At 36.7% G+C, this 21,354-nt stretch overlaps 1 protein-coding gene across 2 annotated transcripts in view; it reads right to left on the reverse strand.

The window, feature by feature from the left end:
- The window catches only part of PDGFC (platelet derived growth factor C), a 242,579-nt gene that overhangs the window by 102,763 nt on the left and 118,462 nt on the right, over nt 1-21,354 (reverse strand). For both annotated transcript variants that reach the window (XM_043902279.1, XM_043902280.1), the window contains one exon: nt 853-1,048. In XM_043902279.1, the coding sequence (XP_043758214.1) occupies nt 853-1,048 (196 nt within the window). The remainder of the gene's footprint in view (nt 1-852; nt 1,049-21,354) is intronic.

Consider the following 21,354-nt stretch of genomic DNA (forward strand, 5'->3'; position numbering starts at 1 on the left):
AATATTTATCTGTAATATACCATAAAGCGAAAATTCTCTTTTAACTTGTATATCAAAGGGAAAATAAAGACCCTCACGAAGAAGCTCAAGTAAAATATTTTCATGATATACAAATGCCAATGAAGTGAAAAATCTTCCATAAGACCACCCAACCTTGACAAGTGTATTCACATAGGATTTAAAGAGTAATATTTGTATGACATACGGTAGGTGGTCTTTTGCATGGGTGAAATACTCCAGCTGACTTTAGTTCATGAAAGTTTCTAGGAGAATTATGATAAATGTCTACCTAGTCAACTATAATGCAAATCTAAATTTCTAATTCTGCTTTCAGAATTGTATTTCTTTCTTAGGATATTCAAACTTCTGAGTCCCGTGTGTATGTCCGTCTGTGTGTGTGTGTGTGTGTGTGTGTCTGTGTGTGTGTGTGTGTGTATCTATGTGTGTCCCTATAGGTACTGGATGCTATGGGCAATACATAGCCATGGATACTGTTTTTTCTTTTAATAGCTTATTGTTTATCTTATTGATTTGGTTATGAGGAAGCTTAAATGTAAAATTTTTGGCACTAATGGTCACTCTGGCACAACTTACATTCCTTTATTTGGTTTTTTACTCTATTCTGTATTTTAAATTGCTTTACTGTATACATATTTTTGTGCCATATATTACCTCAAATTATTTTCAGAAGTAGATGGAAACATAGCTTAAACAAGGATGTAAATTTCTTGGATGATCAGAAAAATATAAGAGGACAAAAGACGGCATTTAAAAATCACACCCTCAGAATGAAGCATCTTGAAAAACTGTAACAGTTGTTACTTTGCTGGAATTTCAAGTATGATAACTTACTTGCATATGTCATCTTCTGGGTCTTCAAGCCCAAATCTCTCATCAAATGTGAGCTGTATCCACACATTTTCTTCTACCGCCACTAATCTCCATACCAAGTCCATATTTCTCGGATAAGTGTGAGGAAACCTTGGGCTGTGAATACTTCCATTAGTAGACACAGTAATAATTCTCTCATGCTGGGGATCTTGTACACCTAAAAGTAAAACCAGAAGCGTAGACACACACTTAGAACAGATTTCAAAAATTATGGGTTTCAAAATAACTTCAGAAAAAGAGGTATCCGATACAAGCCCAAAGTCTTCCAGGAACTGTAATTACTAAATGATCTCAACCCTTAAATGACCTTGAAAAAAGAAATGAGGTCAAAGCAGTCGTGTCAATATCCTGTATGGGAATTATCAGCAGTCTACAAAGATAAGAAATTATAAGAAATGTTGCAAGGCTTCTCAGCGACTTGAAAAGGCTAACATAAGTTTTAAATTTCTAAGAGGCGAATACGGTATAAAATACTTTCCAAGTTTATTAGGCATGGCAACATTTTACATCATGAAATGCCAAAATACATTGTTAATAATATCTCTTACTTCTGATTAGATTGCTGGGGAGAAATGAGGGGTAAGGAAAATCAGTATTGTTAGGACAAGTTGAAATAGTTGATTTACAAAGTTACAGGTGTATAACAAAGTGATTCTGCTATATATATATGTATATATATATATTTTTCAGATTCTTTTTTATTATAAAATATTGAATACAGTTCCCTCTGCTATATAATAGGTCTCCTTGTTGGTTATCTATTTTATACACAAGTGCATAGAGACAAAATTGTTCCTATGTCTACCCATTTAAGAGTTGATATTGAGGGGAAACACATGACTGATATTTGGGAAATGAGCAGCTGTTTATCCACAAAAACAAAATCTAAGACATAAGATATTTGTGCCCTTTCAGGTCATGAAGATCCAATCCATTAAGTCTGCTAAATCCCAGTAAAAACAAAACAAAACAATGGAAAACAAAAACAAACAAAAATCACAAAAACACAAAACCTTAAACAATCAATTCAATTTCTAAAACAATTTAAAAGGCTTGAACTGGACCGTGAACACAAAGTAATGTGCATGGTACATACCTGACACTTTTTTGTTCAACTTTGATATACTCATAATATCAGGACAGTAATTTAAACTATACCAATACCTTAATCGCTGTCATACCTAAGAGATATGTTTCATAAGACTGAATTTTGTATTTGTGGTATTATACAGAGAGAAGAGTATCATTACTTTATAAGCACCATTTTCCCTTTATTTGTCCTTCTCCAATTTCCAGGCTGAACATACATATAGCTGCTTGTGGAAATATGAAACATTCCTCATTTTATTGACTCCTTTTAGATATGTTTCATCAAACTTTGCAATACAGATTTGTCTAAGGCCTTTTAGGTCATACGACATTCTATACTAAATTACATTTTTCTTCTCTCTTCTTTTTTTCTTTCTATTATAGTTTTCTGCCTTTTCCTCTTCGATTCTTTCACTTCCAAACCCTAATTCTCTCTCTCTTTTTTTAATTGCAATATAATTGATTTACAGTATTGTGTTAGTTTCTAGTTTCAGGTATATAGCACAGTGATTCAGTTATATATTCTTTTCCCGATTCTTTTCCACTGTGGGTAATAACCAGATATAGAATACGGCTCCCTGTGCTCTTTAAACACAGTTCTGGGTATCTACTAATCTTAATTCCCTTTTAACCAATGGAATGGACTTCTAGTGCCCAACTGCCTCTTCAGTATTTAAACTTCATTCGCTCTGCCCATGATTTCACACCAATGACCTCGCTTCTCGCTCTGGAAGGCAGACACTAAGGTGATTCCCCCGCCACCCTGTGTCCGACATGTGCATGAGCCTTGATTTCAACTAGAAACTGTGAAAAGGACGGAGCATTTCTCCCATGATCAGATCAGTTAACTCCGAATTGATCAGAAATTAGCTTATAGGGGGAGCTGAACCTAAATAGGAAAAGCCCTAAACAGAAGCTGGGTGCTTCCTGATCTTAAGAAATTCAAAGTATGAAAGAGACTGTAGGGGGAGTTCTGTGCTGCCAGCCTTGGAAAGAGAAGAGATTGCATGCTCAGATGCTCAGGACGTGAGCAGCTGAGGGGTACTGAATAAGAGGGGGCTCCATCCTGAAGCCTCAATAGACCTGGATGAATCCAAGGCAGTGTCTCTACTATTCTCCAGAAAGGAAATGGGATCAGTCTGATGCCTTGGTTTTCGTCTTGTAAAAACTCAGAGAAAAAGCCCCGTCTCCCAGGACTGAATTTCTGAGCTTCACACCTGAAAGCAAACCAGGGAAGTTTTGCAAAAATTGCAGGTTTCTGGGCATTTCTTACATAACAGTAGATGACTAACACATCTACTGTGCATGAAGCTATTTCGGTTGCAAGTATGTCTCTTTGCCCCTGTTTCTCAATGGCAATTACAGTAATTGTGGCAACTCGTCATTTAGTAGTTATGTAACTCAAAATACGTATTTCAACCGATAAAATGCAACTAAATAATACACTTTAAGTAACTTCCAGAATTCAAAAGACAATGTTAAGGGTTATTTATTAGTGAGAATATGGTTAGGATTAAAGAATACCTATTTTCTTGTTAAAATACCTCACATAATTGTAACAAGTTGTAGTTATGGTTCGTAAAGCAGGTTTTTCATTCTTTTAAACCCAGTTATTTCAACAATGCTTCTGCAAAAGCTGGTATGGAGAAGGAAATGGCAACCCACTTCAGTATTCTTGCCTGGAGAATCCCATGGACAGAGGAGCCTGGAGGGCTACAGTCAACGGGGTCGCAAAGAGTTGGACACGACTGAGCGACTTCACTTTCAAGACAAGATAAAGACAAATATGATTTCCTTCGAATATATACAGTGCATGTGATGGGGAATATCATCATATTATGTAAATATGCCTTTAAGTTCCATGGAATTTTTAAATTGAAAAATTTAATCATTACTTATAATTACACTTATAATTTGTGCAGAAACATGTTCTGTCTTATTGGGGGGATAATGCTTGGATTGGCCATTAGTTATATTAATATATATGAAATAATCAATATCTTTCCTATGCACATAATTTAGCACCAGTAATTATTGTAAGAGCACAGAAGGATCTATCAAGTTGGCTGAATTCTCTATACTGACAAATTTTTTAATAAATCAATGACAATTTACTATCAAAATTAAATTAATACATCCTCTTTTTCAAAGATTTCTCTTAAAAGAGATATTTCCCCACTCTCTGAAATTTTAATAACATACATATTTTGGAGGTGGATTAGAGTAGTTTATCCTCAAGGCCTTCTCACTTTGGCAACTAATGTTTTTTTAATGAATTAATTTTTTTCCAATCAGATTTATTAAAATTTATTATTTTCCCCCTTCTGTCTCAAAAAAAGTGCTTTATGTCATCTGAGACACTCTTCACAAATATAGCTGTGTTTATGCTTTCATATGCAATCTAGAAAACTACATGGATACTAAAAGATCTGAATTCTATTTTTATATATGCAGGCAAAAAAGCCCATAGCTTAACTGCATATACTTAAATTATGTTTACATCTTTTTTCCTCTATAGTTCACAATTTCATTAAACTATAATTAAGCATAATTTAAAGGCTGAAAATCTAGACCTTATTTGTGGTAAAAGAATTGTAAATTTCCTTTTAAGTTAAATTGCTGCTCCCCCCAAATCATCTTGGAATGCAGTGAGGTTTGCCACCAAATACATATGATTTGCACATGACTGTCAACAGTTTATGTAAATCTCCAACAAGTAGGCCTATAATCAAAAAGAAAAGAAAAAAGAAACAACATTTAGGATCTACCAAAATAAGACTGCATTCGTAGCTCAGTTGTTTAAAAATGATCTTTCCAAACATAGAACTTTACTAGGATATCAGGGTAGAGACAAGTGCATATTTTGTGACTACTTTATTGAACATTTGCTTTTCCTAAACAATGAGCAGGATATTCAAAGAAAGTACCAAAGAAATGAAACAGATGTTTGGTGGCAAATCATAAAAGTATTTGCAACACTCTACTTCAATGCATCCTAAACAAGAATAAGGCTTGTTTATCCAGATAGGATTAGCATGAAAATACTTACAGACAGTAAATTTTAAAATTTAATATTAACACTTTTTCCTATTATCCTGCCCAATCCACCTTGAGGTAGGAGTACTGAAAACTAACATGAAATAAAAATTAAAAAAGGACAAGAAAGGAGATTAATCATGTAAATACTGCAAAACTGTTGACTATATATGTTCACATACAATACAATTACAAAGAGAACTTCCTGGCAGCCCAGTGGTTAGGACTTGGCACTTTCACTATCAAGAGCCTGGGTTCAGTCCCTGGTGGGGGAACTAATATCCTGCAAACCATACAGCTTGGACATCAATCCAGTTATAAAGAACCATTACAGGGATTTCCCTTGTGGTTCTGTGGTTAAGAGTCCACCTGCCAAGGTGGGGGACATGGGTTGGATCCTGGTCCAGGAAGATTCCACATGCCACAGGGCAACTAAGCCTGTGCGCCACAACTACTGACCTGCCCCCAGAGCCCATGCTCTGCAACTAAAGAAGTTACAATGAGAGGCCTGCACACCTCAACTAGAGAGTAGCCCCTGCTCACTGCAACTAGAGAAAGCCCAGCACAGCAACCAAGACCCCACGCAGCCAAAAATTAAGGAAATTAATTTTTAAAAAATCATTACACATTTGTATATTAACATTAAACATTATTAAATTAAATAAGTTAACATTAAAATCAAAGTAGTTTTATACTACTTGCCATATTCGCAGGTAGTTCCTTTAAAGGTATATTCATTATGAATGAAAGCAGCTAGAATAAGAAAATCATGGAAAGCAATAAAAATGTAATACTTGAAAAAGTTGTATTATTTTAAAAGATAACATCAAAAAAGAAGTTTGTGGACAAGATATGATCCATAAAGAAAGAGAAACCATACATGTCCTTCTGCATGCTAATGTTTTAAGTTTACTGTAGCAGAAAAGTCCTGGAGGACTCAGAAGGAGGTAAACAGAAGGGTCTTGAATCTTGGTTTAAAGTTCGGCAGAATTCGGGATCCTATTAACATAGGCAAGGCTGTATAGGAAAGTATCCTTGTGAAATAGTAGATTTCACAGGTGTCTTATATGATTTTTGGTGTGTTTATTTCTAAATATGTTATTTTCAAACTGGGTCAGAAAAGGCATTTCTGTAACAGTTGCATCTATTTCCAAACCTTTCCTTGATACATAAACACAGTCAATGTCTTATTTGTGCTTTGCTCTGTTCAATAGCTGTTTTTTTTTTTTTATTGTGATAAACCTTTATTTTAATCTTGCTAGTTTTCACAAGCCTGTTTCCATTTTCAATCTGTTTAAGCCTTAACAAATTTTACTTTTAACAAAAGTTAGTTAAAATCATATTACACATATATAAACATGCACACATATATACATATGTGTATATGGCTTGTTTCACTGGCTCCATAAATGGCACCTTTTTGCCTGGAAAATCCAGAGTTATCTCAATTAATCTTTCTTGATTCTGTAGAGAGACAGTATACCTGAGCTCCACTGTGCAAATAAATCTGTCTATATAAATTATAAACTATATAGGAGTTTTTAATGCTTAATATTCTAAATCCTGTTTATTAGCATAAAAGTACAATAATATGCTAGACAGAAAACTATGACTCATGTTTTTATTTTGTCATGACTCAATCTACCATTTACATACTATAAAACAAGAGCAAATAAAAGAAACACAATCAGAAGTTAGTGCAGTCTGTCTCAAACTATTCATGAATTACATGCAAGAACAAAAGCTTACTAGGAAAAAATTTCATCACAGCAGACTGGAATGCAAAAATAAGTCAAAAGATACCAGGAGTAACAAGAAAGTTTGGTGTTGCAGTACAGAATGAAACAGGGCAAAAGCTAATATAGTTTGGCCAAAAGAACACCTTGGTCATAGCCAACACCATCTTTCAACAGCACTAGAGATGGCTCTACATGTGGACATCACCAGATGGTAAAAACCAAAATCAGACTGACTATATTCTTTTCAGCTGAAGATGGAGAAGTTCTATACAGTCATCAAAAACAAGATCTGGAGCTGATTTTGGTTCAGATTATCAGCTCCCTTTTGCAGAACTCAGGCTTAAATCAAAGAAAGTAGGGAAAACCACTAGACTCTTCAGGTATGACCTAAATCAAATCTGTCATGATTATACAGTGGAGGTGACAAACAGATTCAAAGGATTAAATCTGGTAGATAGAGTGCATGAAGAACGATGGATGGAAGTTCATAACTTGTATAGGAGGCGGTGACTAAAACCATCACAAAAAAGACATGCAAGAAGTCAAAGTGGTTATCTCCGAAGGGTTTTCTTCTTTGAGAAAAGAAGAGAAATAAAAGGCACAGGGGATAGGGAAAGACACACACACCTAGATGCAGAGTTCCAGAGAAGACTAAGGAGAGATAAGAAAGCCTTCTTAAGTGGACAATGCAAAGAAATCGAGGAAATTTTCACAGAATAGGAGAGAACAGAGATCTCTTCAAGAAAACTGGAGATACCAAGGGAATATTTCAGGCAAAGATGGGCACAACAAAGGCCAGAAATGTCAAGGACCTAAGAGAAGCAGACGAGATTAAGAAGAGGTGACAAGAATACACACAAGAACTATACAAAAAAGATCTTAATGATCCAGATAACCACCATGGTGTGATCACTCACACCTAGAACCAGACATCCTGAAGGGCAAAGTCAAGTGGGTCTCAGAAAGCATTAGGGGCTTCCCTTGTAGCTCATCTGCCTGCAATTAGGAGACCCTGGTTCGATTCCTGGGTTGGGAAGAACCCCTGGAGAAGGGATAGGCTATCCACTCCAGTATTCTTGGGCTTCCCTCGTGGCTCAGATGGTAAAGAAACTGCCTGCAATGTGGGAGACCTGGGTTGGAGCTCTGGGTTGGGAAGATGCCCTGGAGGAAGGCATGGAATTATGACAAAAAAAGCTAGAGGATGTGATGGAATTCCAGCTGAGCGATTTCAAATCCTAAAAGCGGATACTGTCAGAATGCTGTACTCAATATGTCAGCAAATTTGGAAAACTCAGCAGTGGCTGCAGGGACTGGGAAAGGTCAGTTTTCATTCCAATCTCAAAGAAAGGCAACGCAAGAGAATGTTCAAACCACCACACAAACGCTCTTAGTTCACAAGCTGGCAAGTTAATGCTCAAATCCTTCAAGCTAGGCTTCACTGGTAGGTGAACTGAGAACTTCCAGATGTACAAGCTAGATATAGAAAAATTAGAGGAACCAGACAGCAAATTGCCAACATCTGCTGGATCATAGAAAAAGCAAGGGAATTCCAGAAAAGCATCTGTTTCATTGACTACAATAAAGTCTTTGACCTTATGGATCACAACAAACTGTGGACAATTCTTAAAGAGATGGGAATATTAGACCACCTTACCTGCCTCCTGAGAAATCTGTATGCAGGTCAACAAGCAACAGTTAGAACTGGACAAGGAAAAATGGACTGGTTCAAAACTGGGAAAGGAGTACGTCAAGGCAGTATATTGTTAAGCTGCTTATTTAACTTCTATGAGGAGTACATCATGCGAGATGCAGGCTGAATGAAGCACTAGGTGGAAACGAGATTGCCGGGAGAAATATCAATAACCTCAGATATGCAGATGACACCACCCTTATGGCAAAAAATGAAGAAGAACTAAAGAGCATCTTGATAAAAGTAAAAGAGGAGAATGAAAAAGTTGGCTTAAAGTCCAACATTCAGAAAACTAAGGTCATGGCATCTGGTCCCTTCACTTCATGGCAAATAGATAGGAAAACAGTGGAAACAGTGGCAGACTTTATTTTCTTGGGCTCCAAAATCACTGCAGATGGTGACTGCAGCCATGAAATTAAAAGACATTTAATCTTTGGCAGGAAAGTTATGACCAACCTAGACAGTATATTAAAAAGCAAAGACATTACTTGGTCAACAAAGATCTATCTAGTCAAGGCTATGGTTTCTCCAGTTCATGTATAGATGTAAGAGATGGATTATAAAGAAAGCTGAGAGCTGGAAAATTGATGCTTCAGAATTGTGTCGCTGGAGGACTCTTGAGAGTCTTTTGGACAGAAAGGAGATCAAATCAGTCACTCATAAAGGAAATCAATCCTGAATATTCATTAGAAGGACTGATACTGAAGCTGAAGCTCCAATACTTTGCTCACCTGATGTGAAAACCCAACTCACTGTAAAAGATCCCGAAGCTTTGACCCCGAAATGTTGAGGGCAGGAGAAGTGGGCAACAGAGGATGAGATGGTTGGGTGGCATCACTGACCTAATGGACGTAAGTTTGAGTCGACTCCAGGAGATCCTGAAGGACAGGGAAGCCTGGCAAGTGCAGTCCATGGGGTCACAAAGAGTCAGACATGACTTAGTGACTGAACAACAATACCTCCAATTATTCATGAATTATGTATGAGAATAAATGTGCACTAGGGGAAAATAAGAGATTGCTATATTAAGCAAGCTATAATAACAAAAGCAATTATTTTAAATATATACAATTGTGGCTCTTGAATCTATCACAGATGATAATCATTTATTCCTCAAGGGAATGAATAGTCAAAAATCATATACTGAGAACCTATTTTCTTTCATGCACTGCACCAAGGGCTTGGGATGTCTGAACCAGGCGAAGCTTTGTACTCTTAATGTGACAACTTATAAGACTGTAATTTAGTATCATTCCTCAACTAGAAATTCTAGTAAGCATATATTCCATTATCAAAACCCACTTCAGATAGAATGTAATCCTGAATTCCCTTTGTACATTCCTTGAGGGCTGCATCTTATAAAAGTTACTTTATTCAAGTGGAGTTGCGTTTGAGCGTTGTGTCAATTTGAGTTGTACAGGAAAGTGATTCAGTTATACACACATACACACACACAATTTTTTTTATATATATTCTTTTCCATCACAGTTTACCTCAGGACACTGAATATAGTGCCCTCTGCTATGCGGTAAGGCCTTGATGCTTATCCATTCTCTATATATAATAGTTGCATCTGCTAATCCCAAACTCCCAACCCATCCCTACCCCACCTCCTCCCCTTGGGCGATACCGTAAGTCTGTTCTCTATGTAGGGTGGCATATTTTAATCATCCTTGGTGGGCTGACCTTCCTTTCTTTCCTGCTCTACTCTGAGCTTTCAGTGAGACAGAAAAACCTAGACAGAACTGATTCTGAAGTCTGTAACCAGTACCTAGCTTTTCGCCCAGCACATGGCATCACATGGTACATATTGCTAACATAAAGAAAAATTATTTCCTAGCTCATGGCAAAAAAATTCAATATTTCAATATTTCATCTTTCATTCCTAAGTTTCCAGAGGCTATACATGTAGACATAATAAACCTTTACAATGTATATTCCTCAAGTCCCTTACTTCATATTTTACTCAAAGTTCATCTATTATTACCTACATACATACTTCAGCTCCAGGTGACACGTTTTATATTACTCATTACTGAGATTTTCCATTGTCTTAACATACTCATTTTTAAATAAAGCACCTTCTATAATTTTACCACACTGAGAATACCACATGTATTATTATTTTATCTTAACTCTGAACTATGAATCAGTTAATGGTAAAAATCTGTTATTTTAGGCAAGATACTTCACATTAGGTTTTAATTTTTATAAACTTGCAATAATCAGAGGTTGTTTTAAAATTCAAATGAAATGATACTTGTATATACTAACCACCTTGATAATTATAAATCAGTATGTATGTAAAACAGACATCTTGTCCATCATATTCTATCTAATTCAAACACAGTGAGAAAGAAAAATTTTTATCAACTGTCCAGTTTTTCTGATATTAGTGGACTGGAGATTGCTATGAAAGATAATGCAAAATTGGCCAGTATACACAAGGAATCCAATTTCACACAGACAAAACTAATGAAGCTAGAAGCAGTAATTTCTCAACAGTGAATGCGAATCCCCAATTGCCTGAATCAGCAATTCAGGTTGACTGAAGAAGATGGCAAAATTATGCAGTTTCTTTGACCTGACACTGTCTTTTTAAGATGAATTTTTATTGGAATATAGTTGTTTTACAATGTTGTGTTCGTTTCTGCTGCGCAGCAAAGTGAACCAGCTACCTGGACACATAAATCCCCTAGTTTTTGTATTTCTTTTCCATTCAGGCCACCACAGAGCGCTGAGGAGAGTTACCCATACTTACAGCAGGTTCTCGTTAGTTATCTATTTTATACATAGCCGTGCATATCACGGTTTGAATTATTTTGTATCTAATAAGAAGTAAATGAACTCAGCCATTACCATCCTACCTAACTATGAGCAATGGTAAGAAACGAGGACCCAGTTCAGAAGTTCAGAGCAAACCTTCCATGTGCAATGATGAAAAGTTTACAAGTGAGCATCTTCCCGGAACCCCTCAACACCACCACGGTGAAGCAGTCCTGGACTGACTCTACCCAGAAGTATGCCTGGAAAATCAACATACGCCAATTTCCCTTGTTCCATGGATTAGCTCTAATGGGCCAATCAGAGTGAATCCAGTGGCTTTTTTTTTCCTTTTCCTCAACAGTAGAGAACTAGACCAAGTCGGGCACAGAAGTAAGGTCTAGAACTGCTGTAGCTAATAAGGTGTCATTTTAGAAGTCAGTCTGATGGAAAAGTCGATGCACAGAAGTAGACAGACACACAGTAGGACAGCAAGACGGGGCCAGATCCCAGCTCAAAGCACACAGTAAATTCAGCCCATTTCTAGGCTTCTCAAAACATGATTAATCAAATTACTTACACCATTTAAACAAGTTAGAGCTAAGATTTTATACAAGTAACCAAAATTGTTACATAGCAAACATGTTTGGGTCTGCCTGGAGTGGCAGTTTCAAGCCATTTATCCTGGTGTGGCTATTGCTGGTGTTCCCTTTTCATTGCTGAAATATCTGAATTGATGTTACACCACAAGTAAGATCTATAAAATTCTTCTAGTATTGAGGCATGGGAAACAAATGGCAGTGATTTGGCAACATGGTATTTTGACCTCAACGTAACGGTAAAAATAATCTATTTTGGTTTGGGGGTATAACATTTTCAATGAAGGCTCATTTATGGAAGACGAACTTTCAATGATCTTCTTACCTACAATGATGCAGGATAAACTGCCTAGTACAGAAATACAGGAGATGGCAAGAGTGAACACCAAAATTTTAGGAATCAATAAACTAAAATGGACAGGAATGGGTGAATTTAATTCAGAAGACCATTATATTTGCTACTGTGGGCAAGAATCCCTGAGAAGAAATAGGCTAGCCCTCACAGTCAACAAAAGAGTCCAAAATGCAGTACTTGGGTGCAATCTCAAGAACAACAGAATGATCTTGGTTCATTTCCAAGGTAAACCATTCAAAATCAAAGTAATCCAAACCTATGCCCCAACCAGTGATGCCGAAGAAACTGAAAGGGTCTGTGAAGACCTACAAGACCTAATACATGTTTGCTTAGCCACTCAGTCGTGTCCGACTCTTTGCAACCTCATGGACTGTAGCCTGCCAGGCTCCTCTGTCCATGGTGTTTCTCCAGGCAAGAATACTGAAGTGGGTTGCCATGCCCTCCTCCTGAGGATCTTCCCACCCCAGTGATCGAACCCAGGTCTCCCACATTGCAAGTGGATTCTTAACCACCAGAGCCACCAGAGAAAGATCTTCTATAACAATACCAAAAACCAACCAACCAAACAAACAAACAAACATGGCCTTTTCATCACAGGGGATTGGAATACAAATGTAGGAAGTCAAGAGATACCTGGAATAACAGGCAAGTTTGGCCTTGGAATATAAAATGAAGCACGGCAAAATCTAAGAGTTTTGTGAAGAGAATACACTGGTCATAGCAAAACCCCTTTTTTCCAACAATACAAGAGATGACTCTACATATGGACACCACCAGATGGTCAACACTGAAGTCAAATTGATTACATTCTCTGAAGCTGAATATGGAGAAGCTGTATACAGTCAGCAAAGACAAGACCTGGACCTGACTGTGGCTACAATCACAAGCGCCTAATTGCAAAATTCAGGCTTAAATTGAAGAAAGGAGGGGAAATCATAAGCTCATTCAGGTATGATCTAGATCAAATTCCTGATGATTATACAGTGGAGGTGACAAAGAGATCAAGGGATTAGATATGATAGACAGGGTACCTGAAGAACTATGGATGGAGGTTCATAACGTTGTACGGGAGGCGGTAACCAAAAGCACCACCAAGAAATAGAAATTTAAGAAGACAAAGTGGTTGCCTGAGGAGGTCTTACAAATATCTGAGAAAAGAAGAGAAGTGAAAGGCAAAGGAGAAAGGGAAGGATATGCCAAACTGAATTCAGAGTCCCAGAGAATAGCAAGGGGAGGTAAGAAACGTTCCTAAGTGAACGATGCAAAGAAATAGAAGAAAACAGTAGAAAAGGAAAGAATAGAGACTTCTTCAAGAAAATTGGTGGTAACAAGTGAACATTTCATGCAAAGATAGGCACAGTAAAGCACAGAAACAGCAAGGACCTAATACAAGCACAAGAGATTAAGAAGGGGTGGCAAAAATACACAGAAGAACTACACAAAAAAGTTCTAAATGACCTGGATAGCCACAAAGGTGTTGTCACTCATCTAGAGCCAAACATCCTAGGGTGTGAAGTCAAGTGGGATTTAGGAAGCAATATTATGAATAAAGCTAGAGGAGGTGATGGAATTCCAGCTGAGCTATTTCAAACCCTAGAAAACAATGCTGTGAAAGTGTTGCACTCAATATGTCAGCAAATTTGAAAAACTCAGCAGTGGCCACAGGACTGGAAAGGGTCAGTTTTCATTCCAATTCGAAAGAAAGGCAATGCCAAAGAATGTTCAGACTACCATACAACTGCACTCATTGCACATGCTAGAAAGTTAATGCTGAAAATCCTTCAAGATAGGCTTCAGCAGTAGGTGAACTGAGAACTTACAGATGTACAAGTTGGATTTAGAAAGGCAGAGGAACCAGAGATCAAATTGCCAACATCTACTGGATCATAGAAAAAGCAAGAGAGTTCCAGAAAAATATCTACTTCTGCTTTACTGACTACACCAAAGCCTTTGACTGTGTGGATCACAACAAACTTGGAAAATTCTTAAAGAGATGGGACTACCAGACCACCTTACCTTTCTCCTGAGAAACCTGTCCACATGTCAAGAAGTAACAGAAACAGATATGGAACAACAGTCTAGTTAGAAATCCGGAAAGTTGTAGGGCTAGGCTGTATATTGTCACCCTACTTATTTAACCTACATGCCGAGCACATCATGCGAAATGCTAGGCTGGATGAATTCACAAGCTGTAATCAAGACTGCCAAGAGAAATATAAAAAACCTCAGATATGCAGATAATACCACTCTAATGGCAGAAAACAAAGAGACAGTAAACAACTTCTTCATGAGGGTGAAAGAGGAGAGTGAAAAAGATGGCTTAAAACTCAACTTTCAAGAAACCAAGATCATAGCATCTGGCCCCATCACTTCATGGCAAACAGTTGGGGAAAATATGGAAATAGTGACCAATTTTATTTTCTTGGGTTCCAAAAGCACTTCGGACAGTGACTGCAGCCACAAAATTAAAAGATGCTTGCTCCTTAGAAGAAAAGCTATACAAACATAGACAGGGTATTAAAAAGCAGAGACATCACTTTGCCAACAAAGTTCTGTATAGTCAAAGCTATAGTCTTTCCAGTAGTTATGTATGGATGTGAGAGCTGAACCATAAAGAAGGCTGAGTGCTGAAGAACTAAAGTTTTCAAATTGTGGTGCTGGAGAAGACTCTTGAGATTCCCTTGGACAGCAAGGAAATCAAACCACGCAATCCTAAACAAAATTAACCCTGAATATTCATCGAAAGGACTGATGCTGAAGCTGAAGTTCCAATACTTTGACCACCTGATGCGAAGAGCCAAATCATTGGAAAAGACCCTGATGCTGGAAAAGATTGAGGGAAGGAGGAGAAGGGGGCAACAGAGGATGAGATGGTTGGATGCATCACTGACTCATTGGACATGAATTTGTGCAAACTTCAGGAGATAGTGAAGGACAGGGTAGCCTGGCATGCTGTAGTCCATGGGGTTGCAAAGAGTTGGACATGACTTAGAGACTGGAGAACAACAGAAACACAGAATCTCCTTAAACACTTTACTGAACCCCAATTAATAATGATTATAATTTTATACACACACATTACCACAGCAAAACATGTTTAGGCAATGCTATTATATTTTATCCTGAGTTAAACTATACAGTATTATACATACCACAAGAAGGCTAAAACCAGAACACAGAACAGAGATAAATGAGGAATAATTCACTTTAAAAAAGAAGCATTCACTTTAAAGATTCATTATTGATTTCATTTTTTCAATATTTAATCAAATCTCTTGTTGAATTAAAACTATTATTCAGTATTAGAGAATTTACATTAAGTGGTAGAAACTCTGAAATATTTTAAGCAGTGAAATGTATTTATTTGAAATATTATCCCCCAAACCAGCTAACATTATTAAATACAAATTCATATTATTTAACCTCAGAACAATCAACTACGCTTAGTTAAGAAAAAATATATTAAAGAACTTCATCTGTTTAGAGACTTAGCATCTGTCAGTATATTGTATGTGCCCTGGACACATAATTTACAACATTGAGATGGAATTTATGAGCAATTTCAAATGTTGAAAGCAGTGACCTATTTCTTGGTGGACACACAACGTCTAGATACAGTAGTGACATTTTGATGGGAAGATGTTTAAAATGCATCAAGGACAATAATAATGAAAATGTAATCAATACAAGCTCATTCAAAAATGCAAATAAGGCCATTTGCTTATGAATTTAGTGAATATCTAAAATATGTGTAAATCTAAAATATGCTTAAAATTCTCTCTTACATTAAACTCTGCATTAGGGGAAATAAATGATTTCTAAGAAACAATAAAAGAGGAATTTATTTCTGTCTTAATGTATTCAGCAATCATCACCACTGAAAAATGAGACTTTACTGTTTCCTACTTATATTTAGCATTTCATATTCAAAGTTGAATGTATATAATTTATATGTAATGAGCCTATGAGTTTCTTATAAATAATATCCAAAGATAGTAGGAAAATAGTAAATTTGGTTGCTTTTATACAAATCATGTCCTCCCACTTTATGTTTCTAATATTATTAATTAAACACTATCAATAACTGATAAAAGGTTTGCACATTCATAGCAATATTTGAGATTTAGAAGTTACATCTGTAGCAGGATATTTGGTTTCAGTAGGAATTCCACCTCAAGCTAGCAGCAATAAATGAAGAGTAATCACACTGAACTTGACTGCACTTCAGAGGCTATATTTAAACAAACTTACGCTCAAGGATATTCTAATCATTCTTCTTGGCTGGAAAACATTACCTCCCACCCTACCCCCTACCCTCAACCACTGTCCTCAATCTTAAAGTGATGTTAAAATATGCATAAAATATAACTGTGGGACTTTTAAAATAAGTGGAAGTCATAAAATAAAAATAAAACATGTAACATTGATGGGTATATAGATTACCTAAATTCTATTTCTCAGTGACATTTTTAATAATGATCATGAGGCATCCCGGAGAAGGCAATGGCAACCCACTCCAGTACTCTTGCCTGGAAATCCCACGGACAGAAGAGCCTGGTAGGCTGCAGTCATGGGGCCGCGAAGAGTCGCGCGTGACTGAGTGACTTCACACCCACTCCAGTGTTCTCGCCTGGAGAATCCCAGGGACGGGGGAGCCTGGTGGGCTGCCATCTACGAGGTCGCACAGAGTCAGACACGACTGAAGCGATTTAGCAGCAGCAGCAGCATGAGGTATCTAACCATGTTTAGCTATGTCATTTCAGGTTATATTATTTTATCATCTAGTTGGTCTACTCTAAGAGAGTAAATAAAGAGATGCTGAATAATTGGCTTAACTATAACCACAGAACCATTAGCTGAATTCTCCAGCAACAGCTAGTTTTATGACAATAGTTTTAAAATCAAACCAAAGATTCAGAAAAAAATAGTCTAAAAAGAGGAGCTGAAACACAGGGATGGGACAGAGTCAAGAAAATACATATTTTGAATTTTGAACACAAATTCAAAACAGGGACTGAACTGAAAACTTACAGAGTCCACCGGAAGTTTCATTTCATTCATTTCATGGATGATTCTCTAACACTCCTTATCACTGCTTCCTTCGATATTATCCAAAAACACCTACTCCTCTACATTCTGACCTCAGAGAAGACTCTGAGGATACATCTCTCAGATTGGACGTTGTCAGATGCCAGAAGGAGATTTAAGAATCCTTCTGAACAGTGTTTGCGCTGTTTACGTGCCTGTAATCCTCAGTCAGCAAATGGACCAGCTGCATTCGTGACCTCCCAGAGAGTGAACAGACCTGTCTGAACAGAGCATTTCCTTGAAAATTCTTGCCCACAGAATCTGATTTTGATGTTGAAAACTTTCCACCCATGTCCCCTATAAATCCATCAGTCCCTCTTCTGAAAGAAGAAATGGAAAAAAAAATAGGAAAACACTTGTTTGGGGGTGGGGAGAGGCAGGAGAAACCTAACAGGAGAAAAAAGTACAAACTGTACTTAATTTAATTACAGAAAGTGTAGTAATACTAATTATCTTGGCATGTGGCTATTACTCCTATTTTCTAGTTGAGATCAGGCTTTTTAAAGAAAGATATGTATAATAGAAGCATTAATAACACCTAATCATTTAAAGCATGCAATTTAAATTTATAGAGATTTATTCCTGCACAAGCACACAAACCATCAAAACATTTAGAGAAGTTATCATAATTCAAAACATGATTGCAGTGTTGTAATCCTGTTAAAAACCAACCAACAAACTGAAGATTCATGATAGGAAGGAAAAATGCCAAAAAAAAAAAAAACTAATATAAATATGTATGAAGACTTTGACTGATTAACAGGGACCTTTTATACAGCACTTTCTGCCAAATGAAATTAGTATCAATGAAGAATGCGGAAAAAAGTCTAAGAAATACCAGAATAATCAATTACAGTTCGAGAAAAATTCTGCCACTCTCGACACCATAACGTCAATATAATGTGCCAGGGGAAATTACTTTTAACACATCAAAGAATGCAGAAATGAGAACATTTCAGTAACCCCGCTGCAGTTTGCAGATTATTAGGAATATGAAAACAGACTGAGCATTGGCACAACTGGATAGAAATGTAGAATTACAAGGACAGAAAAACTCCCACTGTGAAAAGAAGACAGTGAAGTCTATAGTTGCTCATGTCAGAGAATCAGATAAGAATATGATCCCCCCTAAAGAGATTCTCTTCTCTAATATGGTTCATTGTATAAACCTTAATCACCTGAGATTATGTCAAGAATGTATAAGTAAAGTTTAAAAATGTAAAGTAAATAAAAACATATGTTTTGCTTACCTTTTAAATGTTCTTTCTCCTCTTTTCTATGCCAGTCCAGATGCTTGGGTATAGTTCCTCCCTGCCAGTAGATGGAGATAGTAAAATTGAGTCTTGTGGTGACCTCAAATCCTAGTGTAGGGGGTTCAGAATCTTCAATTTCAGATTTTGGAGGTAAAAATTATTTTAATGATTGAAAAGACACATAAAGCTTGTGATCATTGTTATCTGAGTCAGTCAAATGAACTCATTCATGGCCATCTGTACCAATGTATAAGGGAGAGGGTTTTGGCTGGCATAGAAAAAAATAAAAGAAAGAGCATTATTTTTAGGATATATTCCCTTGATGCTTCTTCCTAAATCTTGCTCATTTACTCAACTAGTATTTATTGACTAGCTACTCAAAATTGCAGATTACTACCTTCCATATATATTCTCTTTAGTTTTTTTAAACAACCTTGTGAATTAGTAATAATTATCCCCTAATATCTTGTCCCAGAAACTATTTTTAAAAGTTGCAAATGGTGAGTTGGCTCTTGCTTGCCAAGGTTCTGTGGTCCACACAATGTTTAGTCAATGGCTTCACAGAGTTAGACTGATTTAGTTTCTTCTTCCTACTGATGAAGAGACCTTGAAGTTGTGGGAAACTCATTTTCTGTTAATTAAAAACTGATTTGGTTTTATTTCATTTCAAATGAACACAAGTCTTGTGCCAGCTTCTCGGGAAGAAATCTAAACAGGTATGGTGCAGGACTTCCCTGGTGGCACAGTGGATAAGAATCCACCTGCCAATGTAGGGGACATGGGTTCAATCCCTGGTCCGGGGAGATCCCACATGCCTCAGAGCAACTAAGCCCGTGAGCCATAACTACTGAGTCCTCCTGAAGCCCTCCCGCCCCAGGGCACATGCTCTGCAACAAGAGAAGCCCATGCACCACTAGAGAGAAGTCCCCGCTCGCAGCAACTAGAGAAAAACCTGTGCAAAGCAAGAGACTGAGCACATCACGCCCCTGCAAAAAAAATAAAAGAAAACCACACTATGGTTCAGTCAGTTTATACAGAGCACATGGATCATCCTGAATAAAACAGAAGTTGGGAGGAGAGTCCCGTGACTGTTTTTTTTTCTTTTAGAAATTGCTCACTTAAGATCAAATTCATTAACATCTGTGATGACTGGGAATAGCTTCTGAAAAAGAATAAAATTATTACCATGTCCCAAAGCTAATAGGACATGCAAGTGTCTCTTGAAGATGATAAAGAGGCAAACTGGAAGAAAACTGAATATTGATGAAATTATGCAATAATTGGTTCCACTTTTCTCAGTTTAGTAAACCCATTAGAATTTTAATTAAGTGAAATCTATCCCTTTTCCTCATCACAAGTCAAGTCTAGGTTTATTATTCCTTGTTGTCCTGTTCTGTACCTTGATACCAGTACAACACATTTTGGAAAACTAGGGCATTATACAACTTCTTTTTAAGTCTTTATGGAATTTGTTACAACATTGCTTTTGCTTTATGTTTTGGTTTTTTTTTTTTTTTTTGGCCCCAAGGCTTGTGAGATCTTAGCTTACCCCACCAGAGATCAAACCTGCACCCCTGCATTGGAAGGAGAAGTCTTAACCACAGGGCCTCCAGGGGAAGCTTCTATCCAGCTTCTTAAACAAGAGTAATTTGTTTAATCTAAGTAATCTGTTCAATCTGTTCTGTTCCAGAGTGATTGACTAAAATAAATCTACTCTCTTTACACAGGCACTGTGGTGATTCTGTCCAAATGAATACACTAATATTTATACACCTCTTTCTAGCTCTTATAAATTATTTTCAGATTACAAATCATTTTCTGACACACAAGTTTCTTCTGCGCTCACAATCACTTGGAAGAGCCAATGTATCATGCAAAATTTATTAATGCAAAAAGAGCTGGTTGTCACCTTAAATTGACCATATAGTTTCTTGTCCAAATCAGCACATTTTTATGACTGAAATAAGGTGATATCATTAATTGTGTCGAGACCACAGATATAAACCACGATGGTTCCCAGACAACCTGGGCTCATGGTTACCATAATGACAAACAGCTTTACCCTTCAATCCAGGGCTTTTGAGTCTAAATCCTATTCTCTTTCCACTACATCACATGACTCCAAGAAATTTTTCACCACAAACACCTGTACGAAGAATTCTGAAGTGTCTGTTTTCCTGTTAGCATTCATAGTCATTTCAGCTCACCAAGTAGAATGTTTTGTTTTCATAAACTTAGTAATATCTAGTACTTTCAAAGTATTTTATTTCAAGGCAGGTTAAAATAAAAACAGCAACAAAATAACAATCCTAACTTTAAACATTTCCTGTTTAACCTCTCTTTAATGGATTATTTCTGAGGTCTTTCTAATATTACCAAGGAAGCAGGAGACATTTTTACCAATAATTGCTGATTTTCTGGATTCTAACTCCATTCCATTGCTTGGAACAATAGGCCTGATGTTAACTCTACTTCTAAGTGTAAACATTACTCCAAAACTCCTTAACAAATGATAAACTTCATATATATTTGGAGAAGATAAGAGGTCACTTGAAAGGTGCCTTATCATTAGGGTTAAAAAGTATGGGAAAATAAAGCAATACTGAAAGTAAAAACTGTATACCTTTCACAATGAATATTGTCTCATGTATATATTCCCTTACTCACTTGATTATTCAGTTTTTAACTTAGCTGCATGTAATTTCATTAACAAACTCCAAGAGATTATGGATTTTGCTTAGGTGTTCATTTTGCTTTGTTTTCATTGTTTGTTTTTCACTAATATATCCCCCTAAATAACACTGCACCTCACCTATAATAGAGACTTAATAAATAAGTGTTGACTGGCTGG

The sequence above is a fragment of the Cervus elaphus genome, chromosome 5, assembly GCF_910594005.1.
Source record: "Cervus elaphus chromosome 5, mCerEla1.1, whole genome shotgun sequence".
Lineage (NCBI taxonomy): Eukaryota > Metazoa > Chordata > Mammalia > Artiodactyla > Cervidae > Cervus > Cervus elaphus.